At 45.9% G+C, this 24,619-nt stretch overlaps 1 protein-coding gene across 2 annotated transcripts in view; it reads left to right on the top strand.

Annotated features, from left to right (window-relative positions):
• The window catches only part of PLXNA4 (plexin A4), a 440,787-nt gene that overhangs the window by 256,808 nt on the left and 159,360 nt on the right, over nt 1-24,619 (top strand). Inside the window, exon 5 of one of the 2 annotated variants that reach the window (XM_053942306.1) lies at nt 2,986-3,006. The exons of the other annotated variant lie outside the window; for it this stretch is intronic. Coding sequence (XP_053798281.1) covers nt 2,986-2,991 — 6 coding nt within the window. The 3' untranslated portion in view covers nt 2,992-3,006. Of the gene's footprint in view, nt 1-2,985; nt 3,007-24,619 lie in introns of those variants that run through there. 2 annotated transcript variants of the gene reach the window in all.

Genomic DNA, 24,619 nt, shown 5'->3' with positions numbered 1-24,619 from the left:
TGATAATTTGATTTCTTCTGCTGTTCTGTTTTATTTGTGGGGGGAAAAGGAGCATATCCCGCAAGAGAAACTCTAAGCACAGGGTTTTCTCTGGCCTAAAACTGCGTTTTTAGAGCCTTTTCTCTACAGCTAAATGGTCAGAGCCAGACAGGGAAAGCATTACATTTGAGTCAAATTAAAGAATGGGAAGAAAGGTCTTGGAATGCTGTATTGGCCACCTGCAAGCTTGGAGAATTACTTTGATTTTTCTTTGAATTTTCTTTAAAAATTATGGAAGTCACGATATGGATAGAAAAGATGAGAATAGGTTAAAAAATGTTACAGTGGTGCAAAACACTCTTCCCATTTATCTGTCTCCCTAAATTCCCAAGGGCTAACCCATTAGAACAAATAAATGATGGTATGCATGGGAAGATGTTTTCAGCAGCAGATGTCGGATTATACCACAGAAAGAAGATAAAAACCCAAATTTCCTGGTGGTTTTTGGGAACTCTGGTGCCCAACCCAGAGCCTACTTGAATCTCAGCTCTTTGGCTGTGCTGTGGGATGTGGGGGGAGCACTGTCCTCACTCTGACACTATTTTAGGATGAAATCTTGTTCCTGTAGCCAAGCTGCTTGTGTCCCTGACTGCTTTTTGTCATCGTCACAAAGTCCAGTTCCAGGGAGGGATGGGCAGTGCTGAAGTTGTCACGAGCAGTGTCTTAACACCTGCAGAAAACACTTCAGAAAGGAGGAGAAGCTCTGATCTTGCAGCAAAGAGGTGGAGGAAGGAGTCCTCGGGTGACAATGACAACTTTCAGTGATGGGGATCCCCAGGGTGTGTCTTCATTGATTAGCCCATGTCATGGCTCAGGGACTCCTCACACGGTGGGGAAGGTAGAGGTGGAATGAGAGGGCTGGAAGCCCTTTGCATGTCCCTGGTGATGGATCTACAGGGAAATCCTGCAGCTTCTCTGGAGGGAGGATGCTCTGACCCCAGAATTCTGAGGGATTCATCCAGCAGTCAAACTATCAGGCACAGCCAAGAGCTGTAAACAACCAGGAGCTTTCAAATCCACCATTTCCCCACCACCTTCCCAGGAGGGATGGCCCAGACCATATTTTGGCAGGAACAGGGTTGCTTTTATCTCTCACACCAAAGGATTTGGCTCTTTGACCTTTGGGATGCTGCCTGAGCCGGTTGGGATGGGGACAAGGACATTCCCTGTGGTTGTGCTGGAGTTTGGGATGCTGTGGTGAGTCAGTCAGCACTGCTGATGGGGAGGCTGTTCCTGGGAGTGTTTGCAAAGCAGAGGCTGGCCTGGAATTCACTCCATCTGTTGCAGAAGCAGGGGCTGTGCTGCCCATGTCATTTAATGCCAGGGATTTCACACCGAGCTGAGCAGTCCTGGTTCACTTTCCAACAAACTCCAGAAGCCTTTGCAGGACAGCTGTCCCAGAGAGAGCATCCTGCTGTGTCCTGGATGGACACACAGACCTGGCCAGCCTGGCAGACGGGTTTCTTGATCAAACCCTGCAGGAATTTCTCAAATCCCTCTGTGGTCCCAGACCATATTTGACACACCAACTGTGATAACATTAAGGGACAGTCAACAACCCAGCCTGCTGCTCCTCAGTGCTGCCAGACCCTGCAAGCAGCACAGAAATGTCAGAATTCTCTTCAAAACAGCCACATATTTCAGGACTGTTTCTCTCTATTCACCCTACCAGGGGCCAAAGCCTGGCACTCCTGGCTAATTGTCCACCTGAAAGGGTCACCAGGGGCACTGCACTGGATGTTGGGTGTCTGATTGTGGCCCAGACAACACATTTTGGGGGTTGATATCCTACCCCCCTCTAAGATACTCCATAGACCATAAGAGGTTCTTATTTTTATGAATTTTGAATTCCCATCTATGGTATGCCTGGCTTCATCCATGACTTAACCTCCCTTGCTCCACTGCCTCTTTTTACCAAAAAAGGTAAATTAAACAACCCTCAGCCACTATTTTCAACCTTCCACTATTTTTCCCCTCTGCTGGGAATCCTGCTGAAACACTGGGGTGTGCAGTTATGGATCCTACAGAAGATGCCCCTGCTGTTGCCCAATATTCCAGACATCATCTGCTACTAAACTTCATAATTTTGAAGCTATTTTGGGATAGCTCAGCCAAGAAGGGATCTTAAATCTATTGATGCTGCATCTCTGGAAGGGTTTTAATTCTGCTCTCTATGGACAAGTCCATCCTAGCAGCACATGCCAAAATGCCATGCAGGAAGTGCTTACTGTGAATAATAATTAAGAAAACCAGGAATAAATAGCCTGTATATGCCACAGGAAAAATGTGGGGGGATTTTTCTACATCTACAAGTCAGATAATGTGTTTAGAGAAAATGAGTTAAATGGACGTATCACCCTGTAGCAGATCTAATAATCAGCTTAAATGTCTGCAAAAGAAATGAAAAAAAAACATTGTGGATATTCAAGTCTAACCCAAAACTGCGCAGGATTTATTCAATTTTGAGCTGATCCAATAAAAGGTGGCAATTTAATCCATTCTATTCCCTTCCATTAACATTTTATACACAAAGACACAGATGGAGAGGAGCAAGAGATGGGTTGGAAATGGTTGGTCAGCTTGAGATGGGAGTTGGACACAGTCTGAGTTCCTATGGACATCCCTGTAGTCTGTGCTGGAAAAGGTAATTTCTAACAGTAGAGACTAACAATTACTACAGTGATTGAAGGATTGTTAGTTTCTAACAATCCTTCAGTCACTGCAGGAAGAGAAGACACTCAGGAGGTGAGGCATGAGATAGAAATGAGACAATCAACATTGTCAGGAGTAGTGTGACAAGCCAGCTGCTGTGATCACAGCTTTCTCTTTTTCTTATTTCATTTTCATTACTTATATTCACATTCATAACTTCCTCTTTTAACTGTTCTTTTTTTTTTTTTCCCATCCTCCTGCCTCCCTCCATGGCTCATAATATTTTTTTGGAAGGAATGAGACATAGAGTGAAGGTTCAGAGTGTCTCATGCATGCAGAGCTTTCCAGACTGCTGCTTTTGCCATCCCCATCCCGGAGATGAGATGCGAGATGGATCTCCTTTTCCCTTGACTTGTTTGACAAACCTAATGTGCAGCTGCATAAAATATTTTCCCTCCAGGCAGTGGAAATGTCAAACTGTGTCTCTGTTGGTGACATGGGCGTATTTAAATAGGGTTTTTCTCACCAGACAGCACTTTAGGGGACTTTGTCCTGTCAAGTGTCCCCCAGTGTTGGACACTGCATGGGATCTGGAGCACACTGCACACACACATGCCTGGCACAGGGGGTGATACAGCACTGTCTCTAATGTGTATTTGACCATTATTTTTACAGGATTCATGTGGTTGAAGCACACACTTCAATCTAGATTACAAACAGAGACTCCCCTATAAAGGTAGGCAGAGAGAGTTGGGGTATTCAAGCTGGAGAAGGATCTGGGGAGACTTTCCAGTGCCTAAAGGGGCTCCAGGAGAGCTGGAGAGGGACTTGATACAAGGGCATGGAGTGATAGGACACAGGGAATGGCTTTATATTGACAGAGGGAAAGATTAGTTTGGATAGTGGGAAGAAATTCTTGGCTGTGGCACAGGTTGCCCAGAGAAGATGTGTCTGCCCCTGGATCACTGGAAGTGTCCCACGCCAGGTTGGACAGGGTTTGGAGCAACCTGGGGTAGTGGAAGGTGTCCCTGCCCATGGCAGGGGGAGTGGAATGAGATGATCTTTCAGGTTCCTTCCAACCCAAACCATTCCATCATTCCATCAGTGCATGAGCTGGGGCACACACTCAGAAAACACACCGGGCGGAGGCTCCACAAAACACGGAGCAAAAAAAAGGCTGCAAAACGGGTGAAATACAAGCAAAACACTGTGTCTCCCCAGACATCACAAGGACCTCCTCTCACTGACCCCCTGCACCCACAGCTGCACACCCACACCCTGCTCCAACACCCTCCCCATGCCACCCCGCCATGCCGCGAGCGTGATGCTCTTTGTGCCCGCGGTGCCACGCGCTCCGTGAGGCCACGGCAGAGCCTCCTCAGGGCACCGTGGCATGCCCTGTACTCCTGAATCCTCATGTCCCCACAGCTCTGCCCAGAACGTGCTTTCCTTGGAGCAGATGCCCGCTGTGTATGGATCCACACCCCAAACACAGCGCGCGGAACTGGGCAGAAGGGCAGCGCTGGCTCCTTTCCCCTCCTTGCAGAGGAAGCGCCTTCCCGACACCAGCTCGGTTCTCAAGCTGCACCAAGGGAAATTCAGGTTGGATATCAGGAAAAAGCTTTTCCAGAAAGGTGATAAAGTTCTGGAATGGCTGCCCGGGGAGGTGGTGGGGTCACCACCCCTGGATGTGTTTAAAAAGCCTGGATGTGGCACTGGGTGCCAGGGTCTGCCTGAGCTGTTGGGGCTGGGCTGGACTCGATGCTCTTGGAGATCTCTCCCAACCCAGGGATTCTGGGAATTCTGTGAATTATGTTAATGGATTTTTTGCTGCTTTTCTGCCCAGGTTGGGATTAAATGCGTGAGATGATATTTCTTGTTCAGACTCAAATGTTTATTAGTTTTTATCTATGTTATGGTCTCACAAACTGTGAGTTCTACGGCACTTCACTCTAACAAACTAAAAATGGAGCCCCATCTCTCTCTCTACAAGGCCTTTTAAGGATAAACTGTCCAATTAAGAAATGACACCTCAATTATTTTCACTTTTAACCCAATAACCAACCACCCATGCCTGCAATGTGGACTTTTTTATCCAATTACACAAAACCACCCAAAGCCATGGAGAAGGAGGTGAAGAAGAAGGAGCAGCCTCTGCCCCAAAACCTCCATCTTGCTTTATAGATATTCCTGTATTCTAAACCCTTAAACTCTGAGTTTCCCACCCTGTGATACCACACACTTCTATTCAAACTCCACCCCCACAATCCCAGTTCTGTCATTCCATTTTGGAAGCTTCTCCACGGCCTCAGGTCAATGCAGTGTTCTCTTGGGGGTCAGTGCCTGGCAGCACAGAAAACCCAAAATTCCCAGCAGCCAGGCTTCCAACATTCTGTGGATGAGTTTTCTGGGAAGGATGAGTTTTCTGTGCATTGCAGATGTCAGCTCATGTTGTGCGGCACGTTCCTCCTCGTTTCTTAAACTGCTGCCCCTGAAAAATTTTTTGTCTTGGAGGTGTTTTCACACAGAAGTGGAGATTCTGAGCCTGAAGGGGAACATATAAAAAAGAAACCCACAGGGGAAATGGTGAATCATGCATTAAAACACGCTGGGAGTCAGGGATTTCATTCTAATGCCATGGGACAACATGCACATGCCAGTGCTTCCAGGATGGCCAGAAATGCCTGATTTGCCCAAAGAATCTTGTTCTGTTGTCTCTTCTGTTTCCCTTCTGATCCTTTAAGCAGAAGAAGACTGCCTTTCTCTGTTGATGCCCAGTATCCATTTGAAAATAGTGGAATCACACAGTGCCATGCTATATTCGGTCTCCCAGCTCCTTCTCTCCAGGGAATCAGTGTCAAGCAGCTCTGGCTAAGAGCTGAATGGAATCTTCCATCATTTTATCAAGAGAAAGTAGAGTAAGAGATTTTAAAATCACTCCTAGGTGCCACACTAAAATCCAGACATCCCCGGACACTCAAGATTTATTCCGGGGTCTGTTTTTAAACTGGTGTGATTAGATCTGCTCAGCATTTTTTATGGTGCTGTTCTATTTATTTATTCATAGTTTTTATGTCTGTTTAGCTGCTCTTGGATGATGCAGAGTAGTAGCTCAGCTAAAAAAACAAAAAACAACAACAACAACAAAATAAAGTTTTAAACTGAAATAAAAGTCAACAAACAACACACTCGGGTTGAAATATGCTAGTTGAAATTAAATTCTGGTTGAAATATGCTAGGTTAAATTAAATTCACATAAAGCTTGTGTGTAAACAAGTCCAAAATCTAACTTAACTTCTATGGACATATAAACTGGTGGTTTTGGATGAGCCCTGCACTCAAATATGCAATTTATAGTGCTGAAGTTTTGCCCCACAGTGTGTGAGCTCTGGTGATGAAAGCCACATTTTTACCATGTTGTAAGAGAAGAAACCAATGAAAATTGAGGTTTGAGACTTAGTGCACAGAAGAACACAGTTTTCCTTTGCTTTTACTGGTTTATGACACTTTTACTAAACAGAACAAATGGAAATTAAAGGAAAGCAATGCAAGCAAACCTTTTCCCAGGGTGGGGACTGCAAAACTTGTGCAAACAGCATTTGCAAAAGCAGCCCTGCAGGTTTTACATCTTGTCACCAACACCTAGAGCATATCAACGTTTTGGAGCTGGCTGTAACACGTGCCTGGGGGAATAAACACAAGGATACAGCTAAACCAGGAATATAAATATAAAACTAAATATAACTCCGAGGAAGAAATGCAGGAGCTGTAACTTGTCAGGTATTTGCTCTAATGAAGGTTGATCTGTGAGGAATTAGCACCAGGGAGATCTGCACACCAGATGCTCCCTGTCTAGGGCTGGGGAGTTTTAACTCCAAAATCCACCCAGTGCCAGCTCTGTGTGGCACAGAGGTGTCAGGAGATGCTCTCATCAGCCGCTCACCACTGTGGATCTGTGGTTTAACCAATCCAGGACTCAACCACCCCTGACTAACAAGTTGCTGATGTAGGTCTGGCCACTTCTCCACAGCTGATCTTAATTCCAGCTTTGTGGCTGGTTTAGGTTCAAATCAATGAGCAAGATCTGATTTGTTTCTCCTGGAGATCATTAATGGACCCTTCCCACCGGCTTTTTGTGGTGGCAAGGGTTGTTTGATGATCAGTGAGCTCTGGAATTCAGCAGAAGGTAGGAGACAGCTGAAATCTCTCCCATGGGAGAAAGAAGTCTTTGGTTTTACTTAGGGCAGAAAAAAGACACCACAAAATCAAAAGTACAAACCTCCTTCTGTCAGTGGAACAGACGTGGCCCAATTTCCCACTGTGCTGAACGACCTTGGTGGAAATGCATAAAATCAGGTCAATGATTAATTTTCATCCTTGGACCTCACTGACCTCCTGGCCTTCAGGCCTTGCTAGTGCTGTCTTGAGCTGTTTACCCTCATCTCTCTTTTTTCCCCTCTGCCTGCTCTGTCCTTCTTCCCATCCTCCTGGATCTGGTACCCAGAGGTTCCCTGTGTCCCTGCCCATGGCATAGGGGTGGAGCTGGATGATCTCTAAGGTTCTTCCAGGCCATTCTGTGGTTCTGTGATAACCCACATGTGGCTCAGCACAAGCAATTCTCTAAGCTCGGTCCTCTGGACTTATGGGATGGGATCAGCCACAAGGAAGTGGATCCAGAACAAGCTGAGCTACAGGTGTTTTATCCAAGCAGCATCCCATTCCATGTCTTTTCAGCTGGCCTTGAGCAATTCCTTGTAATTGTGCACTCATTCCTCTAAGTTAATTTCAGTGATAAATACCTGATATGCAGCTTAACAGGGAATCTGTTAATCAGGTAAATAATTGACTAATAGCCAGGATTCTTGGAAGTCTTGCTGGGATTGCCTCTGTGTGGGGACAGAGCAATTCATGCCACCAACAGGATCCTTACCTGGCATGAAACTGTTTATTAAAGCAGGATCAGGATTATGAAGCATAAATTGCTCCTAATTTCATCAGCTTTCTTTGCTGCCCCAGGAGCCTTTCCTTGTTTGTCTTCCAGACTTTGTTATTTAACCAGACACTGATCAGGTGACGATGAGATAATTGCTAGGTATCAAAATTAACAAATCAATTAATTAAACAGGAGACCTAGGACTTCCTCTGGCCAGCAGTTCTCCTCCACTTTGCTGAGCTGGAACAGAAATCACTGCCAGCTTTATTTGTGCAGAGTTGTGTGATTATCTGGGCAGCACTTGCCCTCTTGGGAAAATTACATTTGTTTGTATTTGCTATGCTTTTCCAGAAGTCCTCCAAAGGTTTGTTTGGGACTACGAGCCAGCTCCAGATGAATAAGCTGAATAGATAAGGTTGTCCCAGCCAGCTGGGGTCCAGGAGTTTGCTCATTGTCCCCTGCCAGTGACCCTGCTGTCACCACCCAGTCCATGGAAATTGTGGTTATTTTCCATTCAGAGACAACCGGGAGAATTTTCTGGAGGATATTCATCTCCCAAACTTGCAGACTCCTGCCTGCCCACGGTCCCCATTCCCCATCTGCTGCACAGCCTCCCATTATGCAAATAGAGGCAGCTTGCTTCAAGTTTATTTCTTAATTTAATAAAAGTAATTTAATAAATCTTAATGCGATACATTTCTGGTGAATGAAAGGACAGCTGAGTGCACAAAACAGCATCAGCTGTCAGACAGCCCGAGTGTTTTCCAGGAGCTCAGACTGCTCCAGGAATTGTTTCTTTTGAGAAGACTTCACCAAATCAGATCTGTAGCCATGCCTGGACCTTGCTTTTGATCATGGCCAGGAGGAAAAATTAAGTGACCCATGACTGAAATGGAGCCAGGAGAAGGAGGAGATGGCTGGAACGAGAGGGAGCTGTGTGCAGTGTGACACTGGATGTGGTTTTCTGGCTGGGACCACTGTGTCAGCTCTCGTGGATCTCCCCTCTGTCCCTGCACTAGAGATTCCAGCTCAGTGCTTTCCCCCTGCTTGTCAGTGACGGCAGAAGTGAGTGGGCATTGCATTTATCCCCTTCTGCAGAATTAACTTCCTGGTGCAGCCCACCCAGATTTGGGTGTGCAAGGCACCAGAGCAAGATGTTTGAAAGGATCTTCTTTTTGGGTGTAACAGTTCAGCCTTGTGATCCCGATTTCCCAAGAATACCCACAGGATCTGATAAGACTTCAATCCTGCAAGGTGGGAGCGGACTGTGGCAATCTCCTAACCAAAAAAAAAAAAAAAAAAAAATCCCAAATAAAAGCAGGGACTTCCCTGAATTAACTCCTCTTTGAAACAGAGCAAAGGGTAAGAGGGGCTCAGGTCTTTTTAATGTCTCCACCAAGGGGACATATCAAGGCTAGAAACACCTGCTTGAAGACCAGCAAAATTCTTGTCTTGAGAGCCAGCTCAAGTGAGGTTTACAGTCTGTATCCAAAGGCATCCTGAAGAGGAGGGTCAGCATTTAAGAGATTTTGACAACTTGCATTAAGGCACCCTAAAGAAGTTTTAAGGTTTCTGCAGAAGGGGCTTTACTGTACATGTTTGGATAATAAAACAATCCCCATGCTGATAACCATAAAAATGTCTAAATATGAGAAAAAACACCATCCACAAGTAAAATTTCCCTGCCAAGTAGCAAGGATATATCCTTCAGCTGAAGCAGGAAATCAAAATGGGAACTGAACTATTGAAACTTTGGCAAAAGCAAAGAGGAAAGAAACAATTCACTAGAATCTCATTATTTGGATGTCATTCCTGCGAGGATGATTATTCTGACTTGTCCTGTGTCATGAAAACCTCATGCAGAAACTTTTGTTTTCCCCATTTTCTTCTTTTTTTTTTTTTTTCTTTTTTTGCACCATTATCATTTAAAAAACCCAAAACCCAATCAACAAAATACTGCCCTGCCTTCATAAGGAATCTTTGGGTCAAATGTTTAGCCACTTGGAAAAAATATGTGAAATAAAGCACATGTATGTGCTGTGGAGGCAGTTGCTGGGTGATGGGTAACATATGCAAGAAACCAGCATCCAAATGCAAAAGGAGGCTTTGGAGGCACCAACAAAGATGTATATTTTTGGTCACAGAGACAATTGTGCCTTTTATTTTTTACCTCATTCAAAATTTTTCATGAATGCATTCATCTCCCTCTTAATATCAGTCTTTTATTTATAGATTTTTATTTAAAACTTGACTGTCATAGTTTGGGGAAGACAATGAGACCAAATTTGTGTCAGTTCTTACTCTTATTCTCTGTGTTTCCAGGAATAAAAAAAATTTCTGTGTCTCTGTGTAAATTTATTAAAGTGAAAAAAAACCCAAACGAACCCAAACCAGAAAAAAACAAAACAAAACAAAACAAACAAACCCACCAAAATACCAAACCCAGAAAATCCTTAGATTTCTTTTTCTACAGAATGAAAGAACTGTTTAGGCTGGAAAAGACCTCCAAGATCACCATGTCCAACCATTAATAAACCATTTCCAAAGCCACTACTAAATAATGTCCTCACGTGCTATGTCTATAAGTCCTCAAACCCGGAGCAGAAGAGCCATTATTCCTCCTGATGGTCCCTTGTTAGGCTTTAGTGTTATTAGGAAGATAAAAGAGAAAATTCCTCTTCCTGCTGAGTTTGAGTGTGTGGGAGGAGCATTTGAAAACTCATATTTCAGGCCCAAAGATCTTTTCAACCATCCAGCAAACTCTTGGCCTCTTTCCTGCAGGTGCCTCCAGTAAAACTTCCATGGGAAGCATGGGAATGGAGTGCCTGGCTAATATTAGCATCTGGGAAGGGCCCTGAGCACAGAAATCCACTCTGGAAAGGAGACCATGGCAAAAGGCACCATCTGTGGAAGAGCAGAGTCATCCTCCCTTGCAATCACTCAGCGCTGCAAATTCCCGGAAAATTCCTCCTTGTGCATCAGGCTCGGGCGCTGGGAGAGGACACGTGGGGCCGTGGGTGGGTGAAAAGCACACAGACTTCCAACAGCTGGCACTCCTGCTGCCACCCACGGCAGAAAAAGGGCAAGAGAGTTGGAAAAACAGCAGGCCCAGCAGAGAATGCCAAAAACCCGCCTTGCTCCCGGCGTCCGGCTCATCTGCAGCGGGGTCTTGCTGACACAGGGTTGGGTTTTCCCTGTCCTCCTGCACCCTGATTCACTCAGGGAGTGTTCCTGCCCCGAATGGAGGCTCAGCTGGTTGAAATTCTCGTGCTTTATATGACAGAGAACTAAGATGGCCTCGTGAGGTTACGGAGAAAAGGGATGCAGGCCCTGGAAGCGGCATCCAGCAAGGGCTCAGCTGTGTGTCATCTATGCAGGGTGAACAGGGGGAGATGCAACGTGAAGAGATGGGCTGTGAGGGGGAACTTATCACCTCCAATAACTCCTGGGGGTTTAGCACTAGAGGAAACTGCCAGAGATCCAGCCAGGAGCTGTTATCACCCCTGGTGGGAAGATCTGGCTTGGCCCTCGCCGAACTCATTTCCCTGGCAGCATCATCCGGGTGCTCATAAAAGTATCAGGGAGATAAAAGAGGTATCTTTGCAAGAAATGTCTCTGTTGACTGCCAAAGAAGCTCTTTTTTCCTCACAGGAGCTTTGTTTTCTCCATCTGAGTCTGATTTTGTCTGACTCTCTCCGGTTTGGATGCAGTTCCCACATCCAGGATACAGGAGGAGGGTGGAGGAAGTCTCTGGGCTTTTCTCAAATTCACCATCTCTCACCTCTCTCTTTTTGGAACTGCTTTCTATTTCTCCTGTTTTTGCTTGATGGGAGTCCAAGGTGGGGGTTACCATTTATTCCATTAAATTCCAATTAATTTACTTGCTCCCTGGTACCCTGCCTCATGTATCCATTAGAGGGGAATTGAGAGCCAAGGGAGAACAACTTTGATGGATGAGACAATGTGTGTCTGTTCCCAGGTGCTTCTGGACAGCTCTCTGAAGAGAAATTTTTTACCCAGTTTTTCACCAAGTGTCCCTCACACTTGGCCTTACCAGACTCGGTCTAATTTTGCAAGGGAAGATGCAGAAAGTCCTTGGCAGTTATGCGTCAGGAAAAAAAAATGACAAAACTCAAGCTTTTATTTTAATTAGACTTTCCTCAGGAGATGCAAATGTATATAAATCCCCAGGGTTTGGCTCTGATAATGTGGATTCCCAAAGGGCCCAGCCCCAAGTGCTGAGAAGTGTGCAGGGAAAGGGTCTGGGGTTGACAAGAGCAGTGAAATGCTTGTGTCTGTCTTGGAGAGTTGGTGTGATCATGGCTTTCTGCTGTGGGCTGATCTTGGATTATTTAATCTTTTTCTTCACTCTGATGTCAGTGATGGCAACCCTCTACATCCCTTTGCGGATCTGGACACGAAGGTGCCTAAAAAATTGTCAAATTAGGCTTGATTTGGCTGTGGTGGCCTCTCCAAGTGTGCCTGAAGTTTGGCACTAGGTGGGCCTTGGGTTCCTTCTGAAGAAAGGTTTATCCATCACGGCACAGGAGCCAAGTACCTCTTGGGATACCCCATATCCCAACCACCTCCTGGGCTGGAGCCTCTTTCCTCTTCCAGCTTTGGGTCTGTCTTAAAAAATGTTGGAATAGAAAGAAGAAAATCTCTTGAAGCAGCACATGCCCCAGTAAGGTTGACTCTGGCAGAAGTGGTGATGGGTAACCACAAATATATATTTTTAAAAAAGCTCTGGTCAGGAGGTCGCTGGTAAATCAAGTTTCAGCCAACCCTATTTGCTTAAAACTGGCTCCAGTTTTATTCACGTCCCTTTTGTAGCCTTTTACATATTAATACAAAAGATAATGACACTGATGAATATTGTCCAGTGAATGCAGGGAGGGACCTGATGGGAAAATGAGCCATTATCTCCCCTTCCCTCCACGTCCAGGTGCAACCTTCTGTCCATGTCTCCAAGAGGCCCCAAGTGATTTATTGATACGGCAATCTGATTTTGGTAATTAAAATTGATTTTCAACTTAAGCTTTGTAAATACAATGATCCATAACAAACGTGGGTCATGTTCTGGAGGAAAGTGGGAAGAGGGAATCAGGGAACTGAGGATGCCAGGAGGAGTGATGTGGATGACAGACAGTGCTGGAGGAGCAGAGAGGCAGGGTGAGGTCTGTGGGCTGGACTGAGCTCTGCAGGGCATCCCATAAAAGCCTTGCAGAGTCCCTGGGAATGTGCTGATCCCGCTGTTGTTGGGTGGCAGCAGGACTGCCCTGAACCTGGATTCCAACATTATCAGCTCTGGAGGCTCCAAGGGCTGCCAAGAAAAGCAGCTGGGTCTGGGAGCAAAATATTGCTTGCTACTGAGACATGGTGTGGAAAAGGAACACAGGGAACAGCTGGCTCCTGGGATGAGCTTTGGGGACTGAGATTTAAATCCCATCACTCATACCCTCTCCTTTAACCCCCTCTTGATGGAAATCCACAGATCTCAGAGCAGGCCCAGAGGAGGCCACAAATGTTCTCCCTCTGCTCTGCAGCCAAGCTGGGAGAGCTGGGGGTGTCCAGCCTGGAGAAGAGAAGGCTCTGGGTAGAATTTATTGTGGCTTTTCAGTACTTAAAGGGAGCTTAGAAGAAAGAGGGAGAGTGGCTTTTTACTGGACAAATCCTGATAGGAAGTGGTTTAAAACTAGAAGAGGAGATATTTTCATTTGATGTTAGGAGGGAATTCCTGGCTGAGAGGGTGAGGAGCCCTGGCACAGGGTACCCAGAGCAGCTGTGGCTGCCCCTGGATCCCTGGAAGTGTCCAAAGCCAGGTTGGACAGGGCTTGGAGCATCCTGGGATAGTGGAAGGTGTCCCTGCCCATGGCAGGGGTGGCACTAAATGATCTTTGAGGTCCTTTCCAACCCAAACCCCTCTGTGACTCCATGAAATTTTTCTGTGGCTACAGCTGAGGGTTGAGAGCAGAGCATCTCCTGCCGCAGGGCTCTGCCACCACCCCTCCTCTGCCCACTCACTCCTTGAAGCATCCATCTTTCCCAAAATTTCCTCTTTCCCTGTGGGGGTGGCCTTTCCTGTGGCAAGGACAGGCTGTGCTCACCCTGCACGTGCACAAAACTCCTCTGCTTCGGACGTGCTGTGGGCAACACGAGCCAGAGGGATCTGTGCTTCTTTTGGCACCGATCTTGGTGAGCTCAAGCACCTTTTCCTGCTTGTGCTTCAGTTTCCCCACTCATTCAGGGCAAGGAAAGCTGGTTTTCCTTCTGTGAGCAGGCTGTGCTGCCTTTGAACTGTACCTCTGTCTGGAGGAGGAATGATGTCCCTGGGCTGTCCCCATCCTGGGCACTGATAAACTGAGCTCTGCTGGGAGATGTGCACGTTGCAAAGGGCTGGGAGCTCTCTGAAATCCGAGCAGAAGAGATCTCTAAGCCTGAAGCCCTCCACCTCCTTCTTCCCCAGGCCAAGCACTTAAATCACTCCCTTTTGAGGTTGAGAGGGAACATGGCAAGCCAGCCCACACACTGGCTGTTTTCTGCTTCTGAGCCATTTTTCTAAGCCAGCCCACTTTTGTAGCACGGCTGCTTCCATTAGCTGATAATCTCGCTGTACAACTTCTCCAATTGCTTTTGGGAAATCTCAGTGCATAACATCTATTACTTTTCCCTTGCCTACCTTGGCAGTAATGCTGCAGCTTCAAAGAACTCCCCACAAGTTAGTTAAGCAAAAGACCTCCTGCTTGTAAATCCATGCTGGCTGTCTCCTCTAATCCAATTATGCTTTACAAGGTGCTTCCCTCACTAAATCCTGAAAAATTGTTTCTGATATTTTTACCCACAATTTATGTTAAGCTCCTCGGTGTATAATTGCTTGTCTAATCGCGTGCTCCTATTTTTGAATAATGGGGTTAGGTTTGACATTTCTGCAGTTCTCCTGTGTCATCTGAGAACTGCTAAAATGTTATTACTCAAGACTTCACTCACGTGTCTGTGCTCATTTCCTCCAAAACTGAGGTTTGTGTACCTGAACCACGTCTGCACTTATGGCTTTGGTTGTCATTAATGTCCACTCGTCAGCTGAGCCCTCTTTTTGATTCAAAACAAGTGAGAAATGCAGATGAAGTAGCACAAGTCCTACTCACAGTAGTAGTTCTGCTTCTACTCTGAGTATGAGAGCTGGGACTTAATTCAGTCTCCACCTTCAGGCACCAGGCACCTTCAGCAAATGATGTGGGGCCTTGTGCTGAGGATCTTTCTGGCAGAAAAAAAAAAAAAAAAGAAATTCCTATTCTTTTCTGGAGAAAAGAATGCTCAGGGGAGAGTTTATTACACCCTACAAATACCTAGAAGGAGCTTGTGGTGAGATGGGGGTCAGTGGGTCAGGCTCTTCTCCCAGACAAGTGACAGCACGAGAGGAAACAGCCTCAAGTTGTGGCAGGGGAGGTTCACATGGAATATTAGACAAGATTTCTTCACTGAAAGAGTGGTTAAGCATTGGAAGAGGCTGCCAAAAGCAGTGGTGGAATCACCACCTCTGGAAACATTCAAAAACTGAGCAGATCTGGCACTTCACCCTATGGTTTAGTGGGTACAGGGGTATTTTGATTGCAAGTTGGATTTGATGGTCTTGGAGGTCTTTTCCCATCTTAATGATTCCATGGTAAGGGACAATGAAGTGGGTCTCCCACACCCCAGAATCTGAAAGTTTTGCCACTCAAATCTGGGATTCTTTTGGATTCAGGAAGACATAATACCCCTGAGGTAGGAAGCTGGCTTTAAATTTTGAGGACACCAGCAGGTAACAGGCAATACTAGAGGAGGGAGCTGAGTAGGAGGAGGTTTATTTGCCTGCCCTTTTCCTGTTTTCAAAGGCAGCAGCAACTTCCACGGCAAATGTCTCTGTCTGTGACAGTGGCATCAGCTGGGAGTGTTTTTTACACAGCATTGGCAGGGAGTTCTGTTGAGATGTCACATCGTCACACAAGCAGGATTTAGGGAATAATCCGTGATGTGCCATCAGCAACACCACGGGTTTGAGCCAGATGAAGGAAAGTGGCATCTTCTTGCTGGCAGCCAGGCAACAAAAGGGATGGAGCTGCAGTGGGGATGGAGCAACAGATGGGTTTGAACCTTAAATAGACTGGTCTTTTCAAACCAAGAGGAAGAGTGGTGGTTCCTCGTGCTAGAATCCTTCCTAGCCAAATATCACATTTGCAATCCTCAGCCTTTCCTTAAAGTTTAACTAGAAAAAAAAAAAAAATGAGGAGAAAAGAGCAGAACAGCTTCTCTAGCAAATCTCTCTTTTGAGGCTGATGTTTCTAACCTCTAAAAAGGAGGAAACAACCCCCTAAGCCTGAGCTCCCACAGCCAGGTGAGATCCTGCCTCTCAAACAGCACCGAGCAGATTCCAGTTTCCAGTCCTGCTGGATGAAGGAATAGTGGCTGCAGGGACCTGGAGGAAACAAAGCAGAAAAGGTAAAAACTGAAAACCAGTTTGGTAAAGGTGGAGATTCACTCTGACCCCCCTCCTTTCCCAATAATCCGTGGGGTTTGTCCTGAGCTTATCAACATCTGGCAGCCAGGGGAGCTCAAGGACTCTCTGGGAATTCAGCTTTGTTTTCCAAGCCTGGGAATTCTTGTCTAACAACCAGGAGAGGTTTTAATTTCCTTCTTTTTGGTGGACAATTTGAAGAGCATCTCTTGTTCTCATGAAAGGTGAAAATTAATTGTCCTCACTCACCATTTCTGCCTCTCGGAATGTGAAATCCAGGATTTCAGTGATCCCTTGTAACAGGGACAATCATTTCTCAAGCAGGGACAGGTTCTGCAGAGAGCTCTCCCAGACTTCTGCTCATTAATGACTCCTTAATGCTGGCTCATATATATTTATCCAAAATATGATCTCTGGAGGATTATTCTGCCTCAGACCCTTCATCTCCTGTACTTTGGGTCCAAGTTCTGCTCACCTCCCACCCCTCCAGCTGTCCCAGATAAACTGCTACCACAGGTATTTCCAGCAGAACTCCTGATCCTCTAATTCCTTTCTGGGAGAAAGGTTTATTTGGAAAAAAGATTATTCTTATTGCTCCGAAACCAGCTCAGCATTTCTAAATTCAGGTGCACAACTTGCAAATTACAAGTTTTTTGCCTCCTCTCTGATGTGCTGAGCCTAAAAACAGCTCCTTGCAATCTGTCAGGGCTCAGTGGACTGAATTCTGTGAACCAGCATCTCCCCAGAGAGGTTTAATTTCAGCCCTTGCAGTGGGTCCTGGCAATGATTCTCTCCATTGTTAGACAGAATTTCCCCAGGACAAGGACTAAGGTGGTAATTTATGTTTTAGTCCTCATTCTTTCATTCGAAACAACATTCCTGGTGATGCATTTGCAAGCAAAAGCAGAAAAAAAAAACCACCCTCAGAAAACATGAAACAATATTTCAGCTTAATGCTTTAATGTGATTTTTAATTTAAAAAATAATAACTGCCCAGACATTTAGAAGACTTAAATTATTCAGATTATAAACCATTCTCTAGGTGCTAGAAAATACAGATACCTAATACGAGGCCCTGGTTTTTATAGGACACTTTCCTCTTTTATGAAGCATCTCACTGGAGTTGACAGCAGAAATAGGAGATGGAGAGGGCTAGATATTAGTTTTTATTAAATCTGTCAATTTCTAAGTAATTAAGGAAGCATTTGATAATAAATTGTACTTCTAAATCGTGCTTTAATCTCTGTTATTTTGCCAAAATGGTTTCTTAGTGAGCCTTTATGCCTAAAAGCACCCCTGGGCATTTGCTCCCCATCTGTGGGGCGATGGGGGAGCTGGTGGCATTCAGATCAGCTTTTGGCTTCCCCCACCTTGTCACTCAGAGAATAAACCTTCTGATAGATGGCAGTGTCAATAAAAAGGTTAATATTTTTAAAATCAAGATAGATCTTTGTTTAGCTGCCATTTTGTGGCAGCCCTGCAGTTCTGTTAGGAGGAGTTTGCCCATCCCTGGGTTGACTAATTGGTCTCTGAGCTATCCTTTGCAAGAGGGGCCATGCATCAACTTCTGCTTGACAAACTGTATGGAAAAATAAATTAAAAAGCACAAACAGTGCCAAGGAAATGGAGAAGTTAATTCTAAACTATAACTAAATGTTCTGGTGAAATGGAATTTTATTGAGATCTGGCCTGTCTGGAGTCATAGGAAACTGAATCAATTAGATTCTTTTATGAAAGGTTTATGATTTCTGCAGACATGATCTGGGGGGAACTGTTCAGTCTACATTCCAAAAAAAAAAACAATTTTGATGATTTTTCATGGGCTACTCTGAATTTGAAGTTAGGGATTCAGATGTGGTCAAGTTGTAGGAACTACCAGTGATGGTCTCACTGATGCTACAGAACAATGTCTTGGAGGAAATGAGAAACTGTGTTTGCTCCATCCCTGGAATGCCCAGGGTAGGTTGGACAGGGCTTGGAGCACCCTTGGATAGTGGGAGGTGTCCCTGCCCACGGCAGGTGGTGGGGCTGGATGAGCTTGAAGGTGCCTTCCCACCCAAACCATTCTGGGATTCTGTGAAATCAGTTGGAGAGGACTGGGGGCTTTTTTGAAGCCCTGCTACCTGGTCTAATTAGGTGGGGATTGAATTAATTACTCTCAGCTTGGAAAATATCTTTTACACCACCAGTCAACATCCTCCTCTTTCCCAGAGTTTCCAGCATCACAAATGCTCTAAATCTGTGAGAGATTCCAAAACAGCAAAGAATTCGGATTCCTGCATTAATATTTGAGGAATTGCCATAGAATCACAGGATCATTCAGGCTGGAAAAAACCCTCCAGGATCATCGAGACCAACCATTAACCCAGCACTGCCAAGGCAAACACCGAGCCATGTCCCCAAGTGCCACATCCAGGTGTTGTTTGAACACTTCCAGGGATGTGATTCCACCCTCCCTGGGAATGTTCCAATGTCTGACCACTCTTTAAGTCGTTATTTCCCTGTGAATTGTCTTAAAAGCCTGTGCTGTCAGTAGCCCACAAAAACTCTGATATAAACCCTCAGGAAAATGAGGTGGGAAAGGGAGCCCCTAACACAGCAAACTAATTGCTGGGATGTTTATGCATCAGCAGAAAACAAAACACACCTAGGGCGATGATAAAGTTCATCTCTGCTGTCTGTGTGGCTCATCTGGAAGAGGCAATTCATCCTTGTCTGGCAAATATGGCAATTACTGTCCCAGTCCCATTACAGGCCTGGTCACCGGGTCAGGCAACTTGTCTTGTGAAATCTGCATCCTGACGGAGAAAATGGAGTTTAAAGCTGAGCGAGACGAAACCCATCTGCAATAATAATAATAATAATAATAATAATAATAATAATAACAACAACAACAACTTTTCACTTCACATAAAGCCTGTGTGCCTAGCTAAGCTCTTTTCAGCCCAGGCTGACAATTATGGTTGGAACTATTTGGTGACTACTTATAAATTCATGGAATTGAAAGCTAAAAGAGACCGGCGTGATTGTCTAATGCGATCTGCATAACTCAGGTCACAGAGCTCCTCGGGGAGATGTCTGCTCTGAGCCCTCAGCTCAGCAATATTTCATATCTTTTAGGAAAACAAACTGAGCTGAGCTAAATGTTTCCAGGGATTCAGAACATGCTTTTCTAAACATCCCCCATTAGCGCCAGGCAATCCCAGCAGTCCCGGAGCTTCACAGCATCCTTGGGAGCTGCAAATAGGATCTAACTCTTGCTGTTCATAGGGGGAGGGAAAAAAAAAAAAAAAAAAGCCTGCTCCAGATTTATCCCACCTCCCTTCATAAGGAATGGGAAGAAATAGTCCTTGGTGGGGTTTGTGTCCATTTCAGAGGTGCTTTGGCTGCAAGGAGGGAATTGGAGATTATATAAATTCTAAATAAAGGATCTATGGACAGGGAGGGATTAGAGCTGGGCTCCTACCTGGCTTGTATTCCCTTCTTCCCAGAATATTTATGTTTCCAAAGTTATAAATAAGATCTTCAGACAGGAAAGGATGTTTGGAGTTGTTGATTCAAGCAATGATGGCTGAAACAAGAAATAAAATAAGCATTAAACCTCACTTTCCCTTCACCTCCTTTTGGGACAAACACCCATAAAATCTCTGTGTCCTCTGGAGGAGGTAAAGGGACAAAAGCAATGAACTCTCGTGTTTTTCTGAAACAAGAGCCAAAAAGGTAACTCCTGGCATTAAAGCAGGACATCTACAGCTCTCCTTAGGTAAAATCCCAGGCAACTGGAAGGAAACTCTCCTCCTCACCTATTATTTTGGTGAGATTTGAACTTGATCCTCATCTGGCTTGATAACACATCCCTAATTTCCTGCTCTCCATAAATGCTGAGGAAACCACTCTGCTGCCTGTGCCGGGTGAGGGCTTTTCTCCACGCCTGCTGTTGGGTTAATAAACCAGGGGCAGGGATTGCTGCTTTGGGATGAGGCAGGCTGTAATCCTCGGGAAGCAGAGGTGAAATTGCTCCTTCAGGACATCCATTATTGCCACCAGGCTGCACCCGTGTGGGCAGGAGAGAGACAGACAGACAGATGTCATAGATCCGTAACAGGCCGGGAAAAGCTGTGGTTATAATTTTATGGTTCACCGGTGTGAAATGGAATCTGATAAATAAAAGAAATGCTCCCCACAGCCCCTTTGCTGTGCTGTACAAACCTGACAGGGCTTACAAATGCTGTGAGCTGCTGCCAGGCTGGGGGTGTGCACACACAGGAACGGCTCAGGACGAGTGGGATTCGGGAGCATCAGCACCTCTGCTGATCCTAAGGATGCCACAAGCCTGTTGTGGCTGGAAGGAGGCCAGACCCAGTGTCCAGACCTCAGGAGAAGGGATATCAGCTCACCCAGCTTCCCTGTGCTTCAGCCAGTCTCTGCATCCGAGGGTTTCTTAGCCAGGCCATGTGTGGCCACAGCAGCATTTAGACAGTGGCCAGATTGCTTAAATAAAACTGGTATCAGTTCTCATGCCAATTAAAGGATGAGTGTGTTTGACCTTCAGGCAGCCACATCAGTGCTAGGTCTGGCTTTCTTCTCATCCCTGATGCTTTTTATTCCCTGTTCCCTTCCTGGAAGGGCCTGAGAGCCACAGGTGAGAAGCACTGTTGTGATTGTGCCTGCACTGGCTGGAGAAAAGGAGGAGTAAAGAGCAGCAATGAGAAGGTCACCTCTTCTCCTGAGATGGAGAAGCCAAGTGCCCTGAGCTCTCCAAGGAAACTTCAAACTCTTTGAAGCCACTGGCTTCTTTTTGGGATGAGGGTGAGACATGGATAAAGGGGTTCAGGGGATTCCAAACTCTTTGAAACCACTGGCTTCTTTTTTGGGATGAGGGTGAGACATGGATAAAGGTGTTCAGGGGATTCCAAACTCTTTGAAACCACTGGCTTCTTTTTTGGGATGAGGGTGAGATATGAATAAAGGGATTCAGGGGATTCCAAAACTCTTTGAAGCCACTGGCTTCATTTTTGGTGAGGCATGGATAAAGGGGTTCAGGAGGATCAGCAGTGTCCTGCCAAGAGGCAGAAATGTCACCTGCTTGTGAGCCAGCCCTGCAGGGAGGTGCTGGGGCTGCCCCAGCAGCGAGGAAGCTTTGCCCTCCCAGCTGCTGGGGGTGGAGGGGACGAGAGAGTCCTTTGAGCTGCACAGGGTGCCTTGTGTTTCAGAGGTGCTCTCTGAGCACCTGGCACTGCTCCTTGCTCTTGTTTCTGTCCGCTTGCATTACCTGCCAAGCACGGCTCCCTCCTTTGTGGCCAGGGACAAAAGGGTATTTAGGGGTTGTATTATTTGGTTTTTTTTTTTTGTTGTTGTTTTTTTTTTTTTTGTGAGCCCTGTGAAATGCACCTGAGCAAATCCCCCAGCCCAAACCCTTTTGTAAGGGCTGCCCACAGGGGAGGCAGGTGTAACCAGAGCCCTGGAGCCAGCGCGCCTTTGATCTTTGAGGTGGAGGGTTCCTTTAAGGTGCCTTAGCGGGCTAATCCCACTCTCTTTCAGGGTGCCACTTTGGGAACCACCTGGATGGAGTTGGCAAGAGCTTTGTGGGGTCTCTTGGGTCCCTGTGCTTTGTGCCCAGGCCAGCTGGCAGCGTTGACCTTGTAGTCATCCAAGAACACCATCCCCAGCCCCTGCCCCTGCCCCCCTGGACAGCGTTCCCGCTCGCCAGCGGCTTTTGTGAACTCAGGGCTTGGCTGGAGGAGCTGAAACGGGATCTCCCTGTTTCATACGGCACCAAAGCTGTACCTCAAATCAAATTTGAATAGTTCCCTGCAGGGACAAAAGTTCTGTTTCTCTGCAGAGCCTCATGCCAGCTGTTTTTTTTTTTTTTTTTTCCCCCCCAGGAAATCTGGGCGCCGGGTCTGTCTTTCCATAAAAAGAAAGGTGCAGTGGGAGTCTCGTCTTTCTGCTTTGGCTGGAGAGAAATGTGAAAAAATTCACCAGAGTACAAATGAAACTAATTGGAGGAATAAGAACCTTGTGTGCTGCTGCTTAGCACAAGCTTAGGGATCGTGCAGAGGTCTAAATTTAGGGTTATTACCAGGAGTCAGGAGGTTTTTACAAATCCACAGGTTTCCCAGTGCCCAGGTTGATCCTGTCTAACTTTGGGCTCTTCACCAGGGAATTTAGGTGTAAAGCTACACTAAACAGGCACTGGTCAATGCATGGCTCTTCTGAGGATGACCTTGCACACCTGAGACCTGAGTTATCCTACATCTGAAATGCTGGGGAACACGTTCATGATTTAGGAGCATCCAGCCTCCGCTTCAATGATTCCTGAGGGCTAGAGGGGGTAATAATAAGGAATGTTGAATAAATCTGAAGCTCCTGATTTGGGCCAAATGGCATCTGGGCAGTATGATTTTATGAAAAATAAAGTATTTTTCAATCTGTAAGGAAATGATCCATTCTTGAAGGAAATAATGACGTTTTCTTTATGGATGCCCTATCTTTACCTTTCCACACAGTGCTTGAGACAACTCCACAGGCTGTCCCCATTAAAAAAAAAAAAAGTCCCAAACCCTAAAAATAGCATGAAGAGATCTCTGAAATGCCTTAACACTTGGCAGCTCTCAAAGAGCCAGAGGGTTTTCCTAGTAGTATTCTCCAGGGATCAATATTGGGCCCAAATCTATTGAAAACTTTCATGAATGAGCGGGAGGTTGATATTAAATCCCACAGATAAAATATTCAGTGGAACAACGATTAGCTCAGCATTAGCCATGACCAGGGCACAGCGGTTGGGCCACTTTGGCTCCCTCAGACAAAACAAACACAAACTTTGCTGTGTCACAGGAAGGAATTTAGGTCAGGCTGGGAAGTGGGAGACGTGTCCTAGAAAGCAATGACTGGAATGGATGAGGGGCCCATTCCTTCACATCCTTCCAAAGGGTTCTTTTCCTCGTCTGGCCTGTTGTAGAAGCAGGTTGACATCATCCTGCACCCTTGGAGGAGAGTGGGAGAGCTGTAGTCTGTGGCCAGATGGGAAAAGCAGGACTAAATTATTTATAGGAAGTGGGAAGGTCCTCATAGGGTTTTAAAGCATCTCAGGGTTCATTTATCAGTAGGAATGTTGAGGAATAACTTGATCAGGGTCTCTGAGCGTCTTCACAGGGTGAAAACAGCAGGTTAAAGGGCTTTACAACCCGGAAAAGAAGACCAAAATAAAGATCAGTGGCTGGAATCCAAAGCCTGATGAATTCACATGAAAAGTAAGGCTCGTGCAAGCTTTTAAGGGTGTGAGTGATTAGCTGCTGGGACAAGCTGCCATTTGGAGGATTCTCCCTCTCCTGGTATCTTCATATCCTAATGGGAGGTCTTCAGCTGAGGCAAGATGCTTCAGCCAAACCCAGATTATCTGGTTCAGCCTAAGAGGAGGTGGGTAGTGGCCTGTGATGTACAGGAGGTGAGGACAGATGATGTAGTGGTCCCTTCTGATCTTAAAAGTTATGCATTTATATGATCCCTGAATTAAACACCCTTGGGCTTTCGTTTTATGGCAAGATGAATGCCTGGGAAAGCTGGGAAAACATGTGTAGTGCTTCATCCACTGAAATGTGGGCACTGGGATGGAGCAGCCCTTGCTGCACTCAGTAGGAATTCTGCATTTCAAGCCCCCTTTGTGAGTTAAAACCACACAGAGAGGGAGCTGGGCTTTGCTGGGATCGTCTTCCCTCTAATTCCACACCAAAACAAACGGCAGGGGTATCTAAAGACAAATAGATGTGCCCCAAAATAGTGGCCTGTGTCTCTGCCTGGCCACTGCCCCTTTTGATAGCACTGATTACCCCCCAAACCTTGAGGGCTCCCACAGGTACCAGCTGAGCAGGGAGTGCTTGGTGCTGGGATGACCCCAAGAGTGTAAAAGTCCTCGTTTCCCAGCCCGTGCAGCCAAAGAAGGAGTCTGAAATTCGTAGGATCGGCTTCTCAGTGTCGTTTATTTTTCCTTATCTATAACATTCTTTCTCTGACCTGCTGAGCTCTGTCTAGCAAGGAGGCCACAGCAATCTGTGTGCCCTCTTGGGCAGAGTTTACATTATATACTCAAAATTACATGTACTATGTTTACAATATTGTGCCAATATCTACCATTCATGTTGGACAGTGTGTCTCTACCTTAAACCAACAGAAAAGTGTCACCATCACAGCAAAACATGGAGGACAAGGAGAAGGAGAAGAAGGTCAGGACACACCCAAATCCCTCCATCTTGTCCCCCTGAACCCCATTCTAAAAACCCCAAAATTCTACTTTTTCACCCTGTGTTAATTCAACCATCACACTACTCAAACCCTTGTGGCTTGTAATTCCTCATACAGAGTTGTCAGCTTTTTCCATGGGCTAAAATGGAAGCCACAGGTGTTTTTGACTTCATGCCAAGGTCTCTGAGCCCCCTGCCAGGGTCTGGAGCCAGCCAGGGCAGCCAGAGGGATTCCTGGGCTCCGACAAGTGCTGTCTGCTT

The sequence above is a fragment of the Vidua chalybeata genome, chromosome 5 (assembly GCF_026979565.1).
Source record: "Vidua chalybeata isolate OUT-0048 chromosome 5, bVidCha1 merged haplotype, whole genome shotgun sequence".
Lineage (NCBI taxonomy): Eukaryota > Metazoa > Chordata > Aves > Passeriformes > Viduidae > Vidua > Vidua chalybeata.
This window is presented reverse-complemented; position numbering and strand designations above follow the sequence as displayed.